Source organism: Macrobrachium nipponense, chromosome 1 (assembly GCF_015104395.2).
Source record: "Macrobrachium nipponense isolate FS-2020 chromosome 1, ASM1510439v2, whole genome shotgun sequence".
NCBI classification, from domain to species: Eukaryota; Metazoa; Arthropoda; class Malacostraca; order Decapoda; family Palaemonidae; genus Macrobrachium; species Macrobrachium nipponense.
The window spans coordinates 28,704,435-28,724,747 of NC_087200.1; the positions used below are offsets into that span (position 1 = coordinate 28,704,435).

Consider the following 20,313-nt stretch of genomic DNA (forward strand, 5'->3'; position numbering starts at 1 on the left):
GAGCTGAACACCTCACAACCAGCTGATACGATATCTGCTCTGTTTTAAGGCCAGATTGCTTCAATGACATCTGCTATTATCTGTTGACTCAAATCACTGTCTTGGCCCATATTAAGGTAACAGGTGGCAATAAAGTGATACGTAGTAGGTAAAAATTGTGGTGGGAGCGCTGGCCAAAAAATATTTACAGGTGCTTATTAAATCTCCAAGCAAGTGACTGAACACACACACTTGTCAGTGTCCAAAATTCGACAAGATATTAGGCCGCTTGACACTAAGTAGCCTAATATCTTGTTGAGTACTGTACATTGCCTTGAGGCTTCTCCGATTTTTTGCTGTTGTTTTTCTTCTTATCTTACCCCATCTGGACTGACCTTTGGTTATAGAAACTAGGCATAAATCAGAACTTGAAGGAATGAGTGATGGACAGCTAGCTACCCCACGATTGCAACTTTGTGGCAACAAGTTCCTATTCCTTTAACAGCTGATAACCCCTGGAAGAATGTAGATAAATTTAAGTCTCCTTCTTATGAGTCTTAAGTGGAAATTAAAGTTCTGCACAAGACTTTTAAGAGCTTTATGAGAGAGAATATAGAGTATATTCAAACTACATCCAACCCTTTTGTGTATACTGGTCAAATCTCTTAAATATGTACTGTAATTAAAATGATTAAAAATAACATCAAAAGATTCATTTGAGATATCATTTGGGCAAATAAGAGAACAGCAAATAAGGCCATACCATTATAAACAGTAACAGCAATAAGATGTTCCAAACAGAATGCACTGTACAGGGCACCCTGTTACTTTCAATCTTTCAAAACCACCTTGCCCAGGTCTGAAGAATGCTTAATTTACGTAAGGACTACTGTACGTACTAAGCTTTAATAGTGCAAAACAAGTATATTATTAAAATAATAGAAAATTAGAATTGAAAGTAAGGATTTCAATACCTCGTCCATAAAATAATGATAGCAACCCAAAACTTTAAAATAACGAAGGCCAAAATAACATTCATTTACTAATAATCCTAAGAAAATAATAAAAATATTACATCATAATGCAAGCCATGCACAATTTTATTAAATTAACATGACCAATTGTCTTATTCTCATCTCTCACATGGGATTTTGTACTACGTATATAAAATATTTTATAAAAAAAACTCATATATTTAAAGAAAAACCAAAAATTGTTCTGATAACATCTCTTTCAACGACCTGCCTCAGGCTAGATACAGCACTCACTGTTGTTGACAACTGGTCAGTCATAGATGACGTTCAGTTGCAAGTGTTACTTTGAATGAATTGAATAGAATATAGGATTTAGGCACATTTTGGAACTAGGCTGTGCACGCCATTAATGCAGTACTGGAATAATGAATGCGTCTGACAGCATGTGCAATTGTCTTCTATTTGTTATTACACTCGTCATTCCACAATACCTACCAGTTACAGCAGATCATGGGATCTAAAGGGAAAGAATCGATGACAACAACAGGTGCATTTGAGTAAGTTGCAGCCTTGCCTGCTTCATCATCATCCTCACTTCCCAACAATACATAGGTGCTGAGACCTAACACCCACACTGGCTTTCCATAAGGGACAAAAGTCAAATCTACTGAAGAATGGGGCCTTCATAACTACTAACTTCCCAAAGTGCTTCCACAGCAATTCCCAAACATGCAAAAATCACACATCCACCTTGTGGAGTGCTTTTAATAATTCTGTCTGTAGATCATACAGTTGACAATTATACCATGAGAACCAAAGATCTGTTTGGTGAGGAGAACAGTCTTATATTAGAAAATACAACATTAACTCCCACACCAGATGCAAACTTTGATCTGCTAGTCTCAATTATGCAAAGTAGTTCCAATGCCTTACATATTCCACTGGGTAATGCTTATTATGTTCAAGGGGGCTTGCATAATTTTTGGACATGTATCCCCAGCATCAACGAAGAAGGGGAGTTCTAGTACTCGAGCAAAACTGTTATGTTCACATTTACTAACTACAACTCATGCTAGCTCCATTAAGGAAAAGTGGTGAATGACAGCTCATAAAAATATTTCTGACTGAAACCCTCAAATCCTACACAGTTTACCGTCCTAAAAAATCAAAGAAATGAATGTGAAAGGAAACAGTTATAAAACATTCAACAAAAGCCCAATGGTATAGAGATTCACACACAGTGCTAACAAAATAAATCTCAAACCCAACCCTGGAGAACAAACATTAAAAATGATGATGCTTACAAAGTCTCAAACCACCCGAAGTAAAGAGTCCATGTTTTCTTGTAGAACTTAACGCACCTCAAAAATGTACATGTATATTCACTGTAGTTTCTAAATTCCTTAACAACACATCATCATAAATAAGGGATAACTTGGAAACTGAAAAAGTACGTACTGCATAAGTGCAATAAAAATGTATGAAGTAACAAACTAAAAATACCCCTTCAAAATTATTGATAAATGTTTCAGTAGCAAATGAAGTACATTACCACAACATATAGTTTCAGTAGGAAATGAAGTACATTACCAGAACATATGGTAAGACAAAATATACGAAGTACAGTAGCTAAATGGTACACAACACGGATCAGGACCAGTTAATCTGAAAACAACAGTTATTTAATTTGTTATCTGATTCCTCCATCTTCTCACATGACCTATCCTTTGGCATTTTTTTATTACTGACATGAGTACACAGATTTTGAAGTTCCTTACGCTTTTGTGCACAGGATTGTCATTTCTGAGTACTGTACCATTATGCAAGCACGGTAACACAAAGGCAAAGTAAACTCCAACCTTTGTCTATATTTTGAGCAGTTTATTGAACCAAACTGTCTTTGACAACAGACCAAAAAAAAATCCTGGTTCACCAACTTGGGTGGATATTTAACCATTCAAACTTACTTAGATCCAACAACAGGTAGTAAAGATAAAAGTAACAACTTTACGGAGTGTGTGGGTCACTTATTCACTGCTAGTTAGCTACTTGTTACCTAGCTTCAACAACCAAACCAGGTCTCACCAAAGGTGACAAAAGTTTATAATCTTGTAGAACGATTCCATTTTCAATCAACTTAGCACCAAAGTAAAAATTCCCTCTTAATGAATGTTTTTCTAAAACTAATGGAAAAGACATAGATTTTGCACATCTAATTTCCTAAGCAGTCTTTATAACGGCCACAGCATCATGTGCAACAATGGCAGCAGCAGCAAAAACCAATTGTTATTGTAAAATCAATTATATGTCAGTGCTGACACCCACATCCAATTGTACTCACTTTTTGATACTTCAGTATTTTTGGCAATGACACCAATATTATCCCGGAACCAAGTACTACTGGGCATAGCAAAGTTGGTATTTTAAATTCTAAATTGGTGGAGATTGAAAGGGGGACAAGTACAATAGGAAGAAAGGCATAATAGGCCACTTTCATGCTAACATGTCAAATTAAAATATACACTATAGAGTTATGAATGAAACTTCTGCCCTTATGAAATGAGATCAAGAAATGAACTGAATCACAATATGTCCCCTCTGATATTTTTGCCCTGTGCAAAAGAAACTAAGCATAACAAATAAAGCAACTTATTTGTTACTTTTAAAGTTACTTACAGCTGATATCACTCCTATGGTAGTTCCTCCTGTATCTGCCAAGATTCTATGCCAGCTGGATTCTTTCAGCATCTGGGTTAAGCTACCAATTACATCATGGAAGAAAAGATAAACGGAAAGTTTTTTCTATTTATTTTACATAAACATAAATAAAACCTGAAACATAAAACATTACTTTCAACTCAGTTCCCAAACATATATGTGAGAAACAATCACTTATTGCATTGCCATTTGCAGAGAAATCAGAGATCAGTGACTGAAATACCTTATAAAAATTATCACAATACTAGATGTAATGCTGTACTTAAGCTCAAACAAAATCTAAAATTCAACCACTTGACTAAATTGGTATCCTGAATAAAAATGAATACTAGAAATGAACAACGATGGGAGTAAATTTCATAATATGTACTATTATTTCAGTTATATATATTTATATAACTACTATATGTATATATATATTTTAGACTGTCATCACCAAAATTATTAATGCTGATTACTTTCCAAAAGTGCTACATACAGAATGATATATGTAGGAAATTCAGTATCCATATTTTGGAAGCCTAACAGTTACACAAACTAAGCAGTGATCCTTAAAATGATTAAGTAATATCACACTGTGTGAGCCAAAGCATAGGTTTCCATACAATCATAAATATGGTTACTGTACTTGAGCATTATTCAACATCTTGGATTAAATCACCAACAACATGGTAAAATATGTCACAGAAAGATGTGTTTACCTAATGTCTACCAGCACCATGAATTTGAGCTATCAATATAAGCTACGATAATTTCACTTTGGAACAGTTACACGCAAGAATAATTTTCCAAATGACTGCCTTTACCTAAGTGATAAATTTCACTGGCAGTACTGTCTATAAACCAAACTACATTGGTGGCTTCCTGGACAGAATACCTTCGTCCTCAAAAATATCTTCACACTGTGATTTTCTCTATTAACCCTTATCTAATAATGACACTAGATAAGTATTCCTTCAATTGCATTATGGTGAAACTCAAACACATTGTCTGGTCAATAGAACTCTTCTGTAATATGGAATGCCCGAACAGAAAACAAGCCAATCTGAGATAAAAAATTCTTTATATATTACAAAAATTAGTTTTGTAAAGTCTTCCCTCCATCTAATGACTGAATGCCTTACCATTGTAGAATGAGCCCTTTTCTAGCACATTTGAAATTAATTCTGGAAAAGTCACTATGCATGTATGGTATAGATTTTACCTCATCTCATCTGCTGAAGACCATTACCCCTTTTTTTTTTTTTTGTATGGTGCTTTTATGTTGCATGGAACCAGTGGTTATTCAGCAACGGGACCAACGGCTTTACATGACTTCCGAACCACGTCAAGAGTGAACTTCTATTATCAGAAATACACATCTCTCACTCCTAAATAGAATGGCCGAGAATCGAACCCGCGACCACCAAGGTGGGACGCTAATACCATACCAACCACACCGCTGAGGCGTGTCTTACCCTTTTTTTGATAAAACTTATTTCATCAAACAAGTAGAACTCCTATTGCTGTTTTAGTTTCAACATGAAGTCATCATTCTTGTCACATTAAACTAATCGCATCATTAATATATAAATAACCCATTTCAACTTGCAAAATTCAAGTACAGTGGAACACCCTCCCCCATCTTACGCAGCTTTAACTATTCACAGATTTTTCTGTGCCTATTTGGGGTATTTTTCATGGGGGAAATACAGTGGAACCCCCACATTCACGTTCTCCGGATTCACAGACTCAAGCATTAGCAGATTTTTCTCTGGAACATTTTCCCCCCTTATTCGCGGAAAATTCACCTATTTGCAGTATTTTTCTATGTGATATATCCAGAAATTCCTTTTTTTTTTTTTTATTATCAATCTCATCATAACATGCACTTTTTGTCATAAAACTATTAAAAAAACCAAGTATAAATATTCTTAGTGGGTTTTTCTTGAGTTTTCACTAACAAAACAGGCTGTTTTCAATGTTTTTATAGGGGTTCCAACTATTCATGGATTCTAACTATTTGCAGGGGTGTCTGGTACACATACCTCGCGAATACGGGGAGGGGGGGGGCACTGTATTCACTAATTACTGTATTTTCATATCATTTGTGTGTAAATGCATTTTTTGTGATAAAACTATCAAAATACTCAGCATTTTTAGAGGCTTGTTTTGGTGTTTGAACTATCAAAATACTAGGCAGTTATAAGCATTTTTAGAGAGGTGTCAAGTATTCGCGGATTTTAATTATTTGTGAGGGGTTGTGGTAAGCATCCCCCACGAATACTGGGGGCTGGGGGTCGACTGTAGTAGTATCATACTGGATAAAATCTCAACACATTAATAAGGTTCAACTTGCTGATTATGATAAAAACTGGATGCAAGCTCTTATTGAGGTGAAACTACGTAGACTGTTAATCTATTTAAGAGAGCATTATCAAACATTTTCATTTGGCTACTAGTTTTCATAACTGCATACGTACTATGAAATTTATGTATACCTATACTGAAAGGTTATGAGAGTTAAGGAAAAAGTATGCTACAAATATTAGTCAAGAGGGGAAACGGCTGAAGTGAGTTTGAGCTTTGCACAGCACCTTGTCAAGTTGATAAATAAAAACATACAGAATTTGATCCCTAATTTCTACTAACATAGGCTAGAACAACTTTTAAAAATCTCATGGCAAATTCACAACTTTATGAGCTGTATCTATTATTTACTTACCTGATCATGTCGAGATAAATTGAAAGTACACAAACCCAAAACTTTCATGCCGCTATCCAAAAGCTAGAGTTAAATTTATGCTCACTCATTTGTCATACCTAACATTATCTAGCAAACTATTAACCTCATGCAATAAAATAATTGCCATACTCATTTGTAGGTAATTAACTCATATCGCTGTTTTGCCTTAATGTAGTTCCCCTAAATAGCCCAAAAACCACACCAATTTCTAGTTACACCAGTTGCCATATGTATGGACATTTCCTTTCATGACCATTTAGTAATCCAGTCTCTGTTAAGAATATTTCTTTGGGCTTTTGATGTACCAAGGATCTCAAATTAATCTTCTCAATTTTGACATTTAATGAATGAATGAAGAACAGCAAGTGTGCATAGAGATGAAAGCTACTACAGTTGGCCTTGATCACTGTAGCACAATGTCTTTAAAGAGAGCGAGACAAATGATATGAGTTTCAAGATGCAATAATTGTTGTTAAAATTAAATGCCTAAATGGGAGTTTTCAATATTATGGAAAATTGATAAAATTCATAATGCTAGTCACACCATACTCCTAAGGAACACTACAATATTTTTTAAAGGAAAAATAATGGAAAAATCTACTGATTTTACTTTTAATAAAATCACTGAATTACAAAATATGAAATATATCCTTCTCATGAAAGTTTTTTGTTCCAAATAATATATATGCAAACTATCTGACTAACGTTAACGAGTCTTGTAAGCTTGCGCATTCATTATTAAACTATCATGCAAAGAAAAATTAAATCTATATGTACTATATACGTATTTCAACAGCGGAAGTCAGAGAAGCAATTGTATCTGCGCATTATTAGACTTATTTATCAAATCTAATGCAGCCTGAACATGTAACAATTTTCAAATTAAAATACTGTATATGATTACGGAAAACTCTTCAAGATCAACAATAAAATTAAATCTATGAACTCTAACAAACAAGTATTCTTCAAATCTCAATAAAATCTAAAAGTGATTTGGTCTATACACACTAACTGAGGTAATTAACAAATACATAATGTGACCAACTGCTTCCTAAAATTCTCAAACACATAAGACACTTAATTTGAGTATAGGTGCTGTTCTCCTCAGAAACCAACTTAAAAAGAAACTATTCAACAGAATAACTATACACTGCATAAAATTTTTGCAATTTATCAGTACTTACCCCATCTCAGCCATTTCAAAAAGAATGATGAGGTAACCCACTCCTTTGCAATTTCTAAGAACAGAACCTTTTATCCACATCATTTGAAAATTTTCAGTGAACTGTAACTAGAGAGTTAATTAGTAAAAATAAATTTTTGTAATCCCTACCGCATTTTTCCATTACAGCAACAACTGTAGAAATATGCATGGCATTCAAATTCACAACTACATATACACACTATAGTCAAATCCACAAAAACATCATCAATTTGTGTGTATAGACTGAAAATACAACCTAAATCTTACTTCTCTTGTACCATACTTACATAAAAATATCTAGTTTCATGTTATTGCAGATGTAGTTTTAAAGCACACAGACTTTTGACATACCTACTAATAAAACTACTGTACACTAATACATCAGCCATTGGTGCCTTATATTATGCAAGGATAAAATGTTGACCTATTTCATATAATGGACAGAATTGTACTTTCAAGTGAAACTACCAAAAATATTCTTTGCAGATCATAGGAAAGTTATCCTCCACATATTTAAATTTTATTCCTAAACTACCATCTAGCCAACTGGCTTTTAATGTTCTACGTAATCTGACCCAAATTTTTACAAAATATTTTATACTATTATGAATTTTCAAAAATAGTTCCTAAATTATAACAATGGCCAGCAATAAAGGAATTACCACAGTACTCACCCAAAGTTTTGTGTAAGTGTCTTGTCGAATGCAAAGTAACTTGTGTGATTAATTCCTATAAGGACGTGTACTGGATTCAGCATTTAAATACTAAATTGTAGTACATTAATGTATACAGTTTCCTCACAGTTTCTTCATTTGTTAAAAACATTACAGACCCAATATTCTTTCTACATTAATGCCTGACTCCTTAATTTCAATAAAATATATTTTCGGAGCAAACTATGGCAAACAAAACTCCAAATAATTTTTGTTATGTGTTTGGCAATGACATTACATAGAGTGAAGACTGCAAGAGAGCATATTATAGTCTCATACAGTTGGAGTTGAAAAATGAAGTAGAATCATGCTTTGTATTACACTGTAATTAATACAAGATACCTAAACTCAAATATTTTAAAAAAGAAATGAACTGTTGACTATGGATGACACTTTCATGAAGCAAAACATGAGCTATACAGATGCCACTTAAAAGCAACAAGTAAATGGATCAAGTGCAGTGTACTACTGCTACTATTATCAGCCATAAAAGCAACAAGTGTAAGGACCGTCAAAATTCTTACTGTAATGTGTAATGCTGCACTGTCCGACAGTCCAGTAATTATTATGTTTTTCATGACAGAGCTAAACCGATGATAAGCTCCACATTACATGTTGAATGTATGGATTATTAAATTTCAATTCCAACTACAAACAACTGGATCTAATGATTATTTTCCATGTGGTAACTCAAGCTATTATGATATTTGCAATGCCATGGATTCTGGAAGAGCAACAGTGATGGATGTAATAATACAGGAAGCTGTTTTTTTTTTTAAAGTGCAAAATCATCGGGATGTGGTGGATATTTCGAAGTTCATCAACAAACTCACCATTTTATATAACTGGTGATAAAAGAAAAGCTACAAATACACTTGCCACAGCAATAGGCATAAAGTATGTAAATTTTCCAATGCATATATATAAGATTTTGCCTCAACACCTACACACAGAATATAATTAAGTTTACAACTCATTTAAATACACAAAACTATTTGCATTAACTGGCAAAATTTAATGAAACACATGAAGCTATATTTGTGAAATCCTTTTAAAACATTTTTATATAAGATCTACAAGAAAGGTAATTCCTACATACACCTTTGCAGAATTCTTGTAACAACGATTTCATATTCACCTAACATTAAAGCATATCCCTAAGACACTATGGTTACACATCATCCTCTGAAAATACACTTTTTCTTTTTCTTTGCCTTTTTAAATGCAAAATTCAATTAAAGACCATCCTAAGATATTAAAAGCAAGGCTATCCAATAAACAATGCTTATATACAGTGTGGCAATTAAAAAAATCTTCATCTGATTTTACTGGGGCTTCATGAAGTTGGTTTGGAGAAAGTCAAGGTTGATATCAGTGAAGTCAGTATCTGGTAGATTTTCCAAGATGTCAGGATAATCGGTATCGTTGTATGGGGGCATTCTGTGAGAGGAGAGAGAAATGTGTCAGTCACAACACAGCACGCTGTAGCATATCCTGCCATTATTACTAGCCTTTACAACCATTACCATCACCTTCTCTAATTAATGGAAAAAAAAATGATCACCAGCACTATGACAACCTTTCACCTATTCATACAGATCTTTCATGGTACAATTACAGCAACTGGAAATTGTATATATGTATGCTAGTCACATTAAAATGAACAAAGCCATTTCATACACATAATTCCCAGTTCGTATAACATTTCATTTCTCTTGTAGGATAACACCAATTAGGAAAAGTCATCAAAAGAATGAATGGGGAGGGAGTGAATATTCTATACTACTATCACTGCAAAATCGTGACAAACACCTCAACATTAAGTAAGAAATACTGTATATACAGTATCTATTATTTAAATCTACTTTAGTCTTCAAGAAAAATGCTAAGGAATCACAGGGACAGTTAATGCAAACGAAGGAATCCATATGAGTAACGCAGGATTTGTGATGTCAGTGCTGGTGGTCACTTGTGACATTGCAAATGAGTGCTATTTCAATAACATCCTTCAGCAAGCTGGATTTAAAGATTGGACCTTATTGAAATTCACACAAGAGCAATGTAGCTCTCCTCTTACCATGCTGGTCGTAAGGGTAGTAAATGGCAGGACTCAAGTGGGGAGATGGGTGTCAATCAGTTACCTCATCCTAAAACATTACTTTGAGCAGCTGCAATAACTTACCCAATGTGTTTGAAACTTAGGATGACTCTACCCAGTTCAGTCAATGTAATGTGAAAAGATACAGCTGTTCAAAGCAAATCTACCACTGGGTAACCAAGGACAACCTTCATTGGAATAAATGTTTGTATGTACATAATGACACATATTAAAATTTTGTACTGTATATACAACATGCAGGTTACCAGGTTACCCTCTACCCACTTGTTAGCAAGATGATACAAGTCAACAGAGGGATCAAAAACTCAAGCAGCCTTTTGCTGAAAGGATAGATTAACATCCAATCCGAAGTGGTATTAAAACTATCATGAACAAATCATGGATTTCACACACGCGGAAACAGAACTTAGGTAAAATAGAACTCTGTTGACTTGTTTCTACTGCTTGTGACTGACAATTAAAATCTCTATCCTCCAAGCAAATGCTGCATAATACCTCACCACAACACCATTTTTTTCAAGAGACTTATCAAAGTATATATTTCAAAACTGTGTGTGTAATCAAATCTTTTTCTTGTAATTGCTTCGGGTAAAAAGGGTTAGAAGAGCATGCCTGTGAATCACTGTTTATTTCAAGTTACAGTGCATCATATTACATATTACATTCCACCAAAGGATACACTATGAACATAAAAAAATAAGGTGCAAATGTTTTCATAAAAAAAGCTAATGAACATCATTAAAATAACAGTACAGTAATAATAATCATCTTCATTATAAACAATCATTAAAATTAGCAATTAATCATAATACTGTTATAATGAAACACTTCCTGTTCTTATTATCATACTTCAGTAACTAATATACATAAAGAAACTACATTTGGCACAGACACAAAATACATGTGAGTTTGTCAACTGATAATAAAACATACATTCAACAACCACACATCCCAAAAATCATCATGAACAGTGAAGTGTTGTATATAAGCAAAAATAAAACACTTCGTATGAATGATGCAAAAAAAGTATGACAGATTTTAAGATACGTAATTAAACAAAAAGAATCTAATACCTCAAGATGCAAACCATTACCTTACAGATACCTACTTCATACCAAAGTTAGGGTTCCTATAAGGCAACGGCTGCCTTTAAACAAACACAGGGATTGTACAAAATCTTATAAAAGAAAGGGAATCATATTCTCGTTAAAAACTATATTAAAGGTATTCAATAAATTCACAGTGCTTTTGTCATGTCCAAGTTCAAAGCCACATGAAAATTAAGTCATCTTATTAGACATCAAAATCTATTCATCATTAATGAAATAGTCCAAAAACAGTGGTACACAAGTTAAAAGATGACAATAACCTTTTTTAGTGCCTTTGGAATATTGTATTCCTGATGCTGAAAGACGTAGAAAATTTACTAAATGAAAACAAGGAAAATTAAATTTTATCTTCAGTCCCTGAGGATTATGATATCAAGATATCAAGTGCTACAAGAATTAATATAATCTACTGTTTAAACTATCTGAGGCAGTTTATTTCCATCCAAGCTTTTGAAAAACAAGCAAAATAACTACTTTATATTTTTTTCAGCCTAAAATAGTGTAAATTGAAAACTACGGATTACAGAGCTGATTAGTATTCTTATTTTTTGTACTCTGAGCACTTGTGAATTCACAAAAAAGGCTATCACATCCAAGATAACATCAAATTATATCTATGAAAATTCAACCAAACGAAAACACAACATTATATTTCAAGTCATTCACCATCTAAAATGGCAATAACGCTTGTAACCCTCATCACTTCATCACTTTATGTTATACAATCTCTTCTCTGTTTCACAATGAGCTTTTTTTATGCATTTGTTTCCTACATAATGTTATTTTAAAAATAATGTTATTTTAAAAATAAAAGTCACACATAACATGGCCTCCACTTTAAATGGAGTCCAACTCAGAGCACCATAAAATGCCAATGCAGCTTGTTTTGAATTGATTTACAGCAGTGTCTATAATCAAAACTAAACCAGTAAATTCAACTGTTATTTATATGTATATTATCAATTCTTTCCATATACCAACTTCATGCATGTGTTCACATGCACTGCCTTGCTGCACACATTAAAAACATTCTACAATACTCATTCAAATTCTGATATCTTTAAATCTACCAATTCCTCCTTTCTAAGAAGCTGAACAAAGTTCATTGTATTACAGTACTGAGCATCTCTCCCGTTACAGCAATAATTTCATTACTTACAAGTAGGAAATTCCTATTCAAAGGTTTCAGCTTAGAAAGAAAAAGGGGGAAAAAAAAAGCCAGTACAGTATTTATGCAGCTTTTCTGTTTTGATGGAGAATATCTTTTCAATGAAACACAGAATACACACTGTAGTATTCTGTGTTTTTATGAATTAGGGAAACCAAAATGCTGTGCTGTATGGGCAAGACATCACCATAATCCACAGCTATGTGACTTAAATGACTACTGAAAAATGACATTTATTTACATCACTATACTTGAAATTGCCTTAAAGCATCAACATTCAAATGAGTTACAGACAAAAGTGCAATTCTTGTTATACAGTAATGAGAAAGCAAGCCCTGATTCAGTAACAAGGAACGATGTACACCCTTAAGAAGTGAGACTGCTTTGTCAAGTAGCTGATGATTACAGTACCTCAAAACATCATACATTACATTAGTTGTGAAGACACAAATTGTGAACTGAACCTCTAGGGTTGCAGTTGTTCACATTGGTACATTATTTACAGTTTAAGAGGTGCCCTAAATAAGTACTCCTTCCACACAAAAGTATACCCCTTATCTTGAAAAGGCATCAATGCTATGACGAAATACCTCTAACAAGACTAACAGAAAATGAAGAAATTAAAGAGGTCTTAAGTATGGATATTCTTCAAAGCTGAGGTACAGAAAACAGCTAGAGATTTGGAGAAGCCTACTGATAATAGCACTAAAGAAGAGGACAACTCAGATCCCATCATTTTCTGCAAGCAAAGTCAGAATTGCACATTACATCAATTCCATGGACGGCACAGCAAAAAGAAGCATGACAGTTACAAAGGGCAAACATATCATCTTGAAATTGCATTGAAAAAACACCAACTTAGCCAAATACTGCTTTTTACCTTTCAATGAAATCATTTTCAAGCCTCAAACATATTCAATGAATACAGGCTATCATTCATATCTAACCCAGTTGATTTTCTACTCTGCCAAGAAAAATGACAACCATTAAACTTATAATCCAGATTTCAAACAAGTACACACACACTTTCTATTTCAATAAATAAATTTTAAAATAATTTGCCTGTGATGTCCTGGATTTCAGAATGAAAAGCACAATGCACCAGTAACTAGTTTATAATTTTAGTCATGGGTCTACAAATGAAGTAACACTAAAAGGAAAGTTAAGAAAGCTTTTAGACCTGAAAGATCTATACATAAATTTAAAGGTACCAGCAAATGCACCTTAAAATCCTTTCTTTTATACAAAAATATATGGCATTCTTATAGTAAGAATCTAATCCTCAATACAATATGCCTATTTTATTAACAATTACCAAGATTTAATTAGAATTCCATTATTTTTACAGCATAAGTATCAGAAATCAACCCTAAGAATATTGTATACTGATGCACCCACAAACAAAAAATAAAATAAAAAAAAAAATGAACACCACAAAAGGACCTCCTACACTCAATGTCTAAATCATGAGATGGAAACAAGAATTCTATAGAAAAATGTGAAGTTCTTTGTTCTTTAGTATTCAGTGACTTGAAGCAGCATCAAAATTCCAAACCCACTGAAAATTCAGAACAGCACAAGCTGTTCTTTCTACCCTTTCAACAATCACCAACGTGGTAAGAAATATCAACACAGAATACAGTGACAACATAATATGCACATTTAGACAGTTTATCAACTGGAATGCTTTAAAACAATTTGAGATCATTCATGTATGAATCTTTGGCAACTGACATACAATATTTTCTAAAAATTTCCAGTGGACATCATTGCCAATCTACTTACAAACAAATGTAATACGAAAAAACAGTAAACATTTAATACTGCCCTCAACAGGTTACTAAACCTAAACAACCACACCTGACTCACATGAAAGTATCTATGTTCTACGAACAAGTATTTCCCCCAAAATAAACTTTTGTAATAATAGACTTTTCAGTGAATGTCACTACAAAAATATTTAGCAAGGGATTTTGAGCTGGTGCAAATGCTGTTGATATACTACTAAGATGTAGCTGGCCTTTGTCTATATTATATCATAATATTGTGCAGTTGAAAAAAAATACTACTATAGCAATTCCTAGACTTCCTCATTTTAAATTTCAGGTTACAGACTGCACTGTGTAATTAATTTTTAAGAACAAAAATTAAAATTTCCACATAGCATTTGAATGATGGGAAGGTAGGTAGTCTTATGTTTTTCTATAATCTACCATCACTGATCAAGAAAAATTGTTAATTCAGTGAAAGTAAAGTGAAACTCTCATGGCAAACTTCATTCACTTCAGTTCACCGTGAGTTCTTGTGATAATATAAAGTATACAACAATTACAGGGCTGTTATTGAGCACAATACCTTAGTATCTCTACATTTTAAAAGATCACAAAAAATAGGAAAAGCTCAAGAGTTCACTTGAAACTATACTCACCTGGACATTTGATGTTATGATATGGCTTGTGCTTATTAATAAAAATAGCAAGAAAATATACTGCTGACTTTGCAGAACTTGTAAGTTTCATCATATTTTCCATAACAATACATGTACATGCTGTCAAAGAAAGGTTAGCTATAAACTCCAGTCATCTTAACAGAAAACTAGCATCCCACCTTGAATATATTACTAATGAAAACCGAAACACAATGTGAAATAGACTTCAAGATTACAACTTTCCTTCAGCAAGCTGCAATAAGATATAAGGCCTAGTCTGTAAAAATGCTGGCAATAATGACTAGCATGTTTTGCAACAATCCATGAGAAATGATGATAAAGGCCTTGTCAACTATTACATCACTTACAAAGATAAAAATTGCTTATAATTTATTCAGGTTTTAAAGTTTCTTTAGGGACCACTAGTAAAATTTGCAACAAGTGAATGATAAAACAAGATTTAATGTCTAGAGCACAACCCTTCATACAAGCAATAGTTGAGGGCTGGCTACATGTGAAAATTTTAAACCATATACATCAAGCATTAACTTCAGTTTTTTCAACAACTGCAGCGACCCCCTTTTTTGTAGATCCTACTCTTGACCCACAGCTTATGAATGCAATCTGGCCCATTCACCAATAGTCAAGTCCTTTTTCTTGTGGGTAAGGAAGTTGTATATATTTACTGATGCACTGATACATTTACATCAACTTTAGTGGGAAATATCCAGCATCAAGTACAATTAACTTAAGTAGCCCCCATTCCTTGCTTTGGAGTCTAGGTAGAAACTCTTATTAGGTCTTTACCTGCTTATTCCAACACCTACACTGCACTACACAAGATGCTATTAATAGAGGAGGGTGTGAAAGTTATAAAATCTTTTATTGCAATTGTCCAGCAGTTGGTGGAGATTATGGTGTCTTCAGCATAGTTAATAACTCACATTTTTCCTCTTTAACTTCAAGTTTATGGATTCTTTATCATTATCAGAATATTTTACAAATGTTTTCCATGTTCCACTTTTCAGTAACTTAATCTCAGCTTGACTTCATATCACACTAGTTTTTCCTTCTTTGTAATATTCCACAAACCATATTAACATGGCTCACTAAGCTTTTCTTATATATCAAACTACTGTGCGATATATGATAAAACTGCACTGCTTAGTTTATCACCCAAAATAGTACTTTCCATTTCTTTATTTCTTCAAGTTATATTAGAGAACCCTCTTCCTTGAACCTTTTCACTGAACCCTTATTCACTAATGTAACTTATAAATAATACAAGACAAGAAAACATAAACATAGAAGTAGTAAACTATTTCTACAAAAAATTCAAGAAAATTACATTGAAAGACAAGCTGATGAAAAGATGATGCCGGTGAGTTAATTTTTGCACATCAGGCAATTTAAAAGCAAGCAAAATGTCTCAAAACCATCAGCTAAGTACAACAGTTGATGTTGAACAAGATAATGTTTTATTAACTGACAGTGGTACAATCTGATAAAGAAGTTTCATGTAATGAAAAGTATGTTCACTCCAAAATCAGTCTGAGAACCTATGATGTACTTCCAAAAATAAAAGAGTACCTTCAAGTTAATGATAATGTTTCATACTTTAATTATATATGATACAAGAAACAATTTAGATGTAGAGGCTGTAATAATTGTGAATATTGTATCATGAAAACAATAACTGTACTACCCCACAGTATTGCTACATCGAGTTTTAAGGCTGACTCATTCATGCTAGGCAAAAGACATTTCTAGATCACAGTGAGATGAAACGATACTTCCCTCCAAGTGAATAAACATGGAATCCTTCTATTTGAATCATGCATGTCTACAGTATAATGTATCATATATTTCAATATCTTTTCACAATTGCAATTTATAAAGAAAAACGGGTTTCTAAACACCTGTTATCTTTGTGTCAGAACCATTTTTCATTTCATTTCACTCCTATAATTCATTACTAGGCAATGGGCATGTGAGAGGGCATCTAATTAGTACATGGGATATTTCACAAAATATTTGACAATTTTAAGAAATCCTTTACAAAAGCTTCATCTTAATCATATGATCACAATAACTGTGGATTTGGGTGGATTTCACACGAAAATATCCTATTAGAATTGAACTGAATATGGAATTTAGGTCAAAGGCCAAGCACTGTGACCAATGTCATTACTTTAACACCTAGCTACTACTGCCTACACAGCCTATCCTTGAGCCTCAAAGAAATGGTAGTAACCAGTAATATAGAACAGATCTAATGAAAGTATTATCAAACCTTTGGGGGAAGACTAAGCCAAGTGTTAAATCAGTAAGAGCAAGAAATGGAAAACTGTCAAAACAACCATATAGAAACATTAATGTTTTGTACAACATCAACACTTAAAAGTAAAAATTCTATGGCAAGAAAAAGTAAAAAACCAAAATGTGAAAAGGGCCAAATTCTGTTTAAAGATTAACAAGTAACCAAAAACCTTCAACATGTCTGAACAGGTTAAAAATTTAGTGAATATTATTTTCCACCCTACCCTGAAAAAACTACTTAAGCTCAGAGCACTGCAGCTTCAAAGCAACGATTCACATATTAAACATCAAGTAGTTCATATAATACAATTATGCAAGCTTCATAATTCATATAAAGTGAAAACATGTCCTTGACTGTGAATATAAAAGGTTGTTGCACGGCTATTAAACTGCACTGCCAAGTTAAATGTCAGTTTTGGACCGCCAGTTGAGTTCTACTTGAATTCAATATCTGTCAGTGGTTGTTAAAAGAATCAACTGTATACAGCATTTCCTCTTCTAAGTTATCCCACTATTTAAAGTGGAATTCTAATAATTAATGTTCAAGATTTAACAATGATAGAAAATAAAATTCTTGTGAAAGATGGCCTAAACTGCTAAAGTATTTTGATTCTGCACTTCTTGACTTCCAATTGTTTACTATACGGCTCTTATTCAACTCAAACCTATCACCACAAATGAGATATTTCATGGACATGCAAAAGAATTATAAGAGGTTAGTGCTTTCTTAATTTTATTAGGGGTAACACAAAATGACAAATTACTACTGTTGATGCTCAAATGAGCCTACTGTTGATGCTCAAATGAGCATATTCTTTCATTCACGAGTCATGGACTTTTAAAACAATCATTTATCCCTAAAATAATATATACTAGATTAGTTTGCCAATCTAGTCACTTCAGATAAATAAGAGTAAAAAATTCAATAAATAAAAACACAACTCATACAACATGCAATGATATCCTAAATACAACATAATACTGATAATTAAATTAAAGCAGGAGATTCTAAATATAAATGCATCATTTGGTTCTTGATTACTTCGCTTAGGAACTTTTCACGAGAAATACCACAACAGTTCATTCACCGTGAAACGAAGACTGCCAAGTTCTGGCAATGTCATGCCCCACAACATGAATGCAAGTTAATCTTGTAGCTCAACATACAAGAGGCTAAACTCCATCATTCTTTATTCAAGATCTTTGCACACTGAAATATATGTTGACCCTTGAAAGCTGGTGCTCCGGAAATGATGCTTTTGCAAAGTGGTGAGAAATTACTGCATTTCATTTCAGGAAATTTTCTTTCAACCATAAAGCACATCTTCATCAGCAAAAATGATAAATCACTTTTAATCCCTCCTACTGCCAGATCAGTGCACTCAAATGTTTTTCTATCTAATATAGCTTGGATGTGCAAATTATATTGCCTTGTATTGTGACCAGATCCATTACATGCCCAGATGTTTTTCTCTCAACTTGAAGGATATGCACGTGTGTCTTGATGAATCGTCTGGAGAAACTGAAGTTGAGGGGGGGAGGTTACAGAAATGGTGAAAACACTAGGCAAAACTAAAATACAGTAGGGGGCAACTGCTGAAGTTTTATATCTTTTGTTGCTGGTCACTGGAACCATTATTCCTTTGTGCACAAATACTCAGAGGAAATGTTTCTGACAATACATTTTTTCTATAGCACAGGAAAAAAGATGTATTTCACAGTTAAATTATACACAAGTCATGCACAATTCCTGGGCATTTACAATTTTGAAATGCAGGTAAGATGAATTTATTTCACAATATGCTAAACCTAAAACTATGTATAGCTTATAAAAATACTGTTTCATGTATATTATAAAAGTTTCATTTTCATCTCTTAAATCACATACATTCAGCACTACATTAATACAAGAAGCCTCATTCCAAAATAACAGCAGGCTCCAGTAGTATACAGTAGGCCAAACATGATACATTATAATGCAATTCTTAGTAAAATTTTCTTTCTGTTTTTGTAATAAAATTAATACCAGTCAACTCATTACATAGTCAAGCTTCCTCTTCAGACAACAGTGGTATATTAACATTCAATAATGTACTCAAGAGCCATAACAGGGTTCACCAACACCTATTAGAAGTCCGACAGAACATTCGCAGCATCAAATAAAGGAGAGTCCAACGAAGGCTTTTGGTCACTGTAAAGGAATATTACACCATTGCTCAGACACAGACAGTCAAAGAACCATTTTCTCACTATAATACTCAGTGATAAATTAATAAGAATGTGATCTAACTTCTGTTTTATTGATCTAAAATATATATTTCTGCTATCAAAGAAAAGGATAGCACTATGCTGGTTGCAGCATGCTTAACACAATGCAAATCGGTGTGAGCTAATCTAATATTGAGGTATACATTAGATGAAAAACTGCAATAAAACCAAGGAACTGAAAAATGAATGAAGAAAATGAACACGAACTGGATGATTAAGGCATTAAACCAATAAAGAATATAACAAACGCAAGCGGTTAAGTGGACCTTTGGGAAAATGAAAAAATGGAAAGCAGCAGATGAACCAGTCATCCATAAACTTACAACATAAATATATGAAAACATGATCTTGAAGAGATATGACAAGAAAACTGAAAAAGAGCCTTACAATAATGTTATATAAAATAGAAGGGCTTTACTGCAATTTATAAATTATATAGAAATAAGAATGCTTTAGTATTGTTTATACTGCAACACTAAAGAGCAAACCTTGAATTCTAAGATGCGTATCTGTAGGCTAGCCTCGGCCTCAGTGCTATAGCCTAACCACCAACATACATAATGATTTACTTTATGAAATAAAATGATAA

At 33.2% G+C, this 20,313-nt stretch overlaps 1 protein-coding gene across 12 annotated transcripts in view; it reads right to left on the minus strand.

The window, feature by feature from the left end:
* Positions 1-20,313, minus strand: part of LOC135219184 (signal transducer and activator of transcription 5B-like) — a 225,397-nt gene that overhangs the window by 37,696 nt on the left and 167,388 nt on the right. For 7 of the 12 annotated variants that reach the window (XM_064255728.1, XM_064255730.1, XM_064255727.1 and 4 more), the window contains exon 17: positions 3,630-3,711. In XM_064255728.1, the coding sequence (XP_064111798.1) occupies positions 3,630-3,711 (82 nt within the window). Of the gene's footprint in view, positions 1-419; positions 495-3,629; positions 3,712-6,994; positions 9,754-11,045; positions 19,648-20,313 lie in introns of those variants that run through there. The other 5 variants (XM_064255734.1, XM_064255733.1, XM_064255736.1 and 2 more) reach the window with 3 other exon arrangements.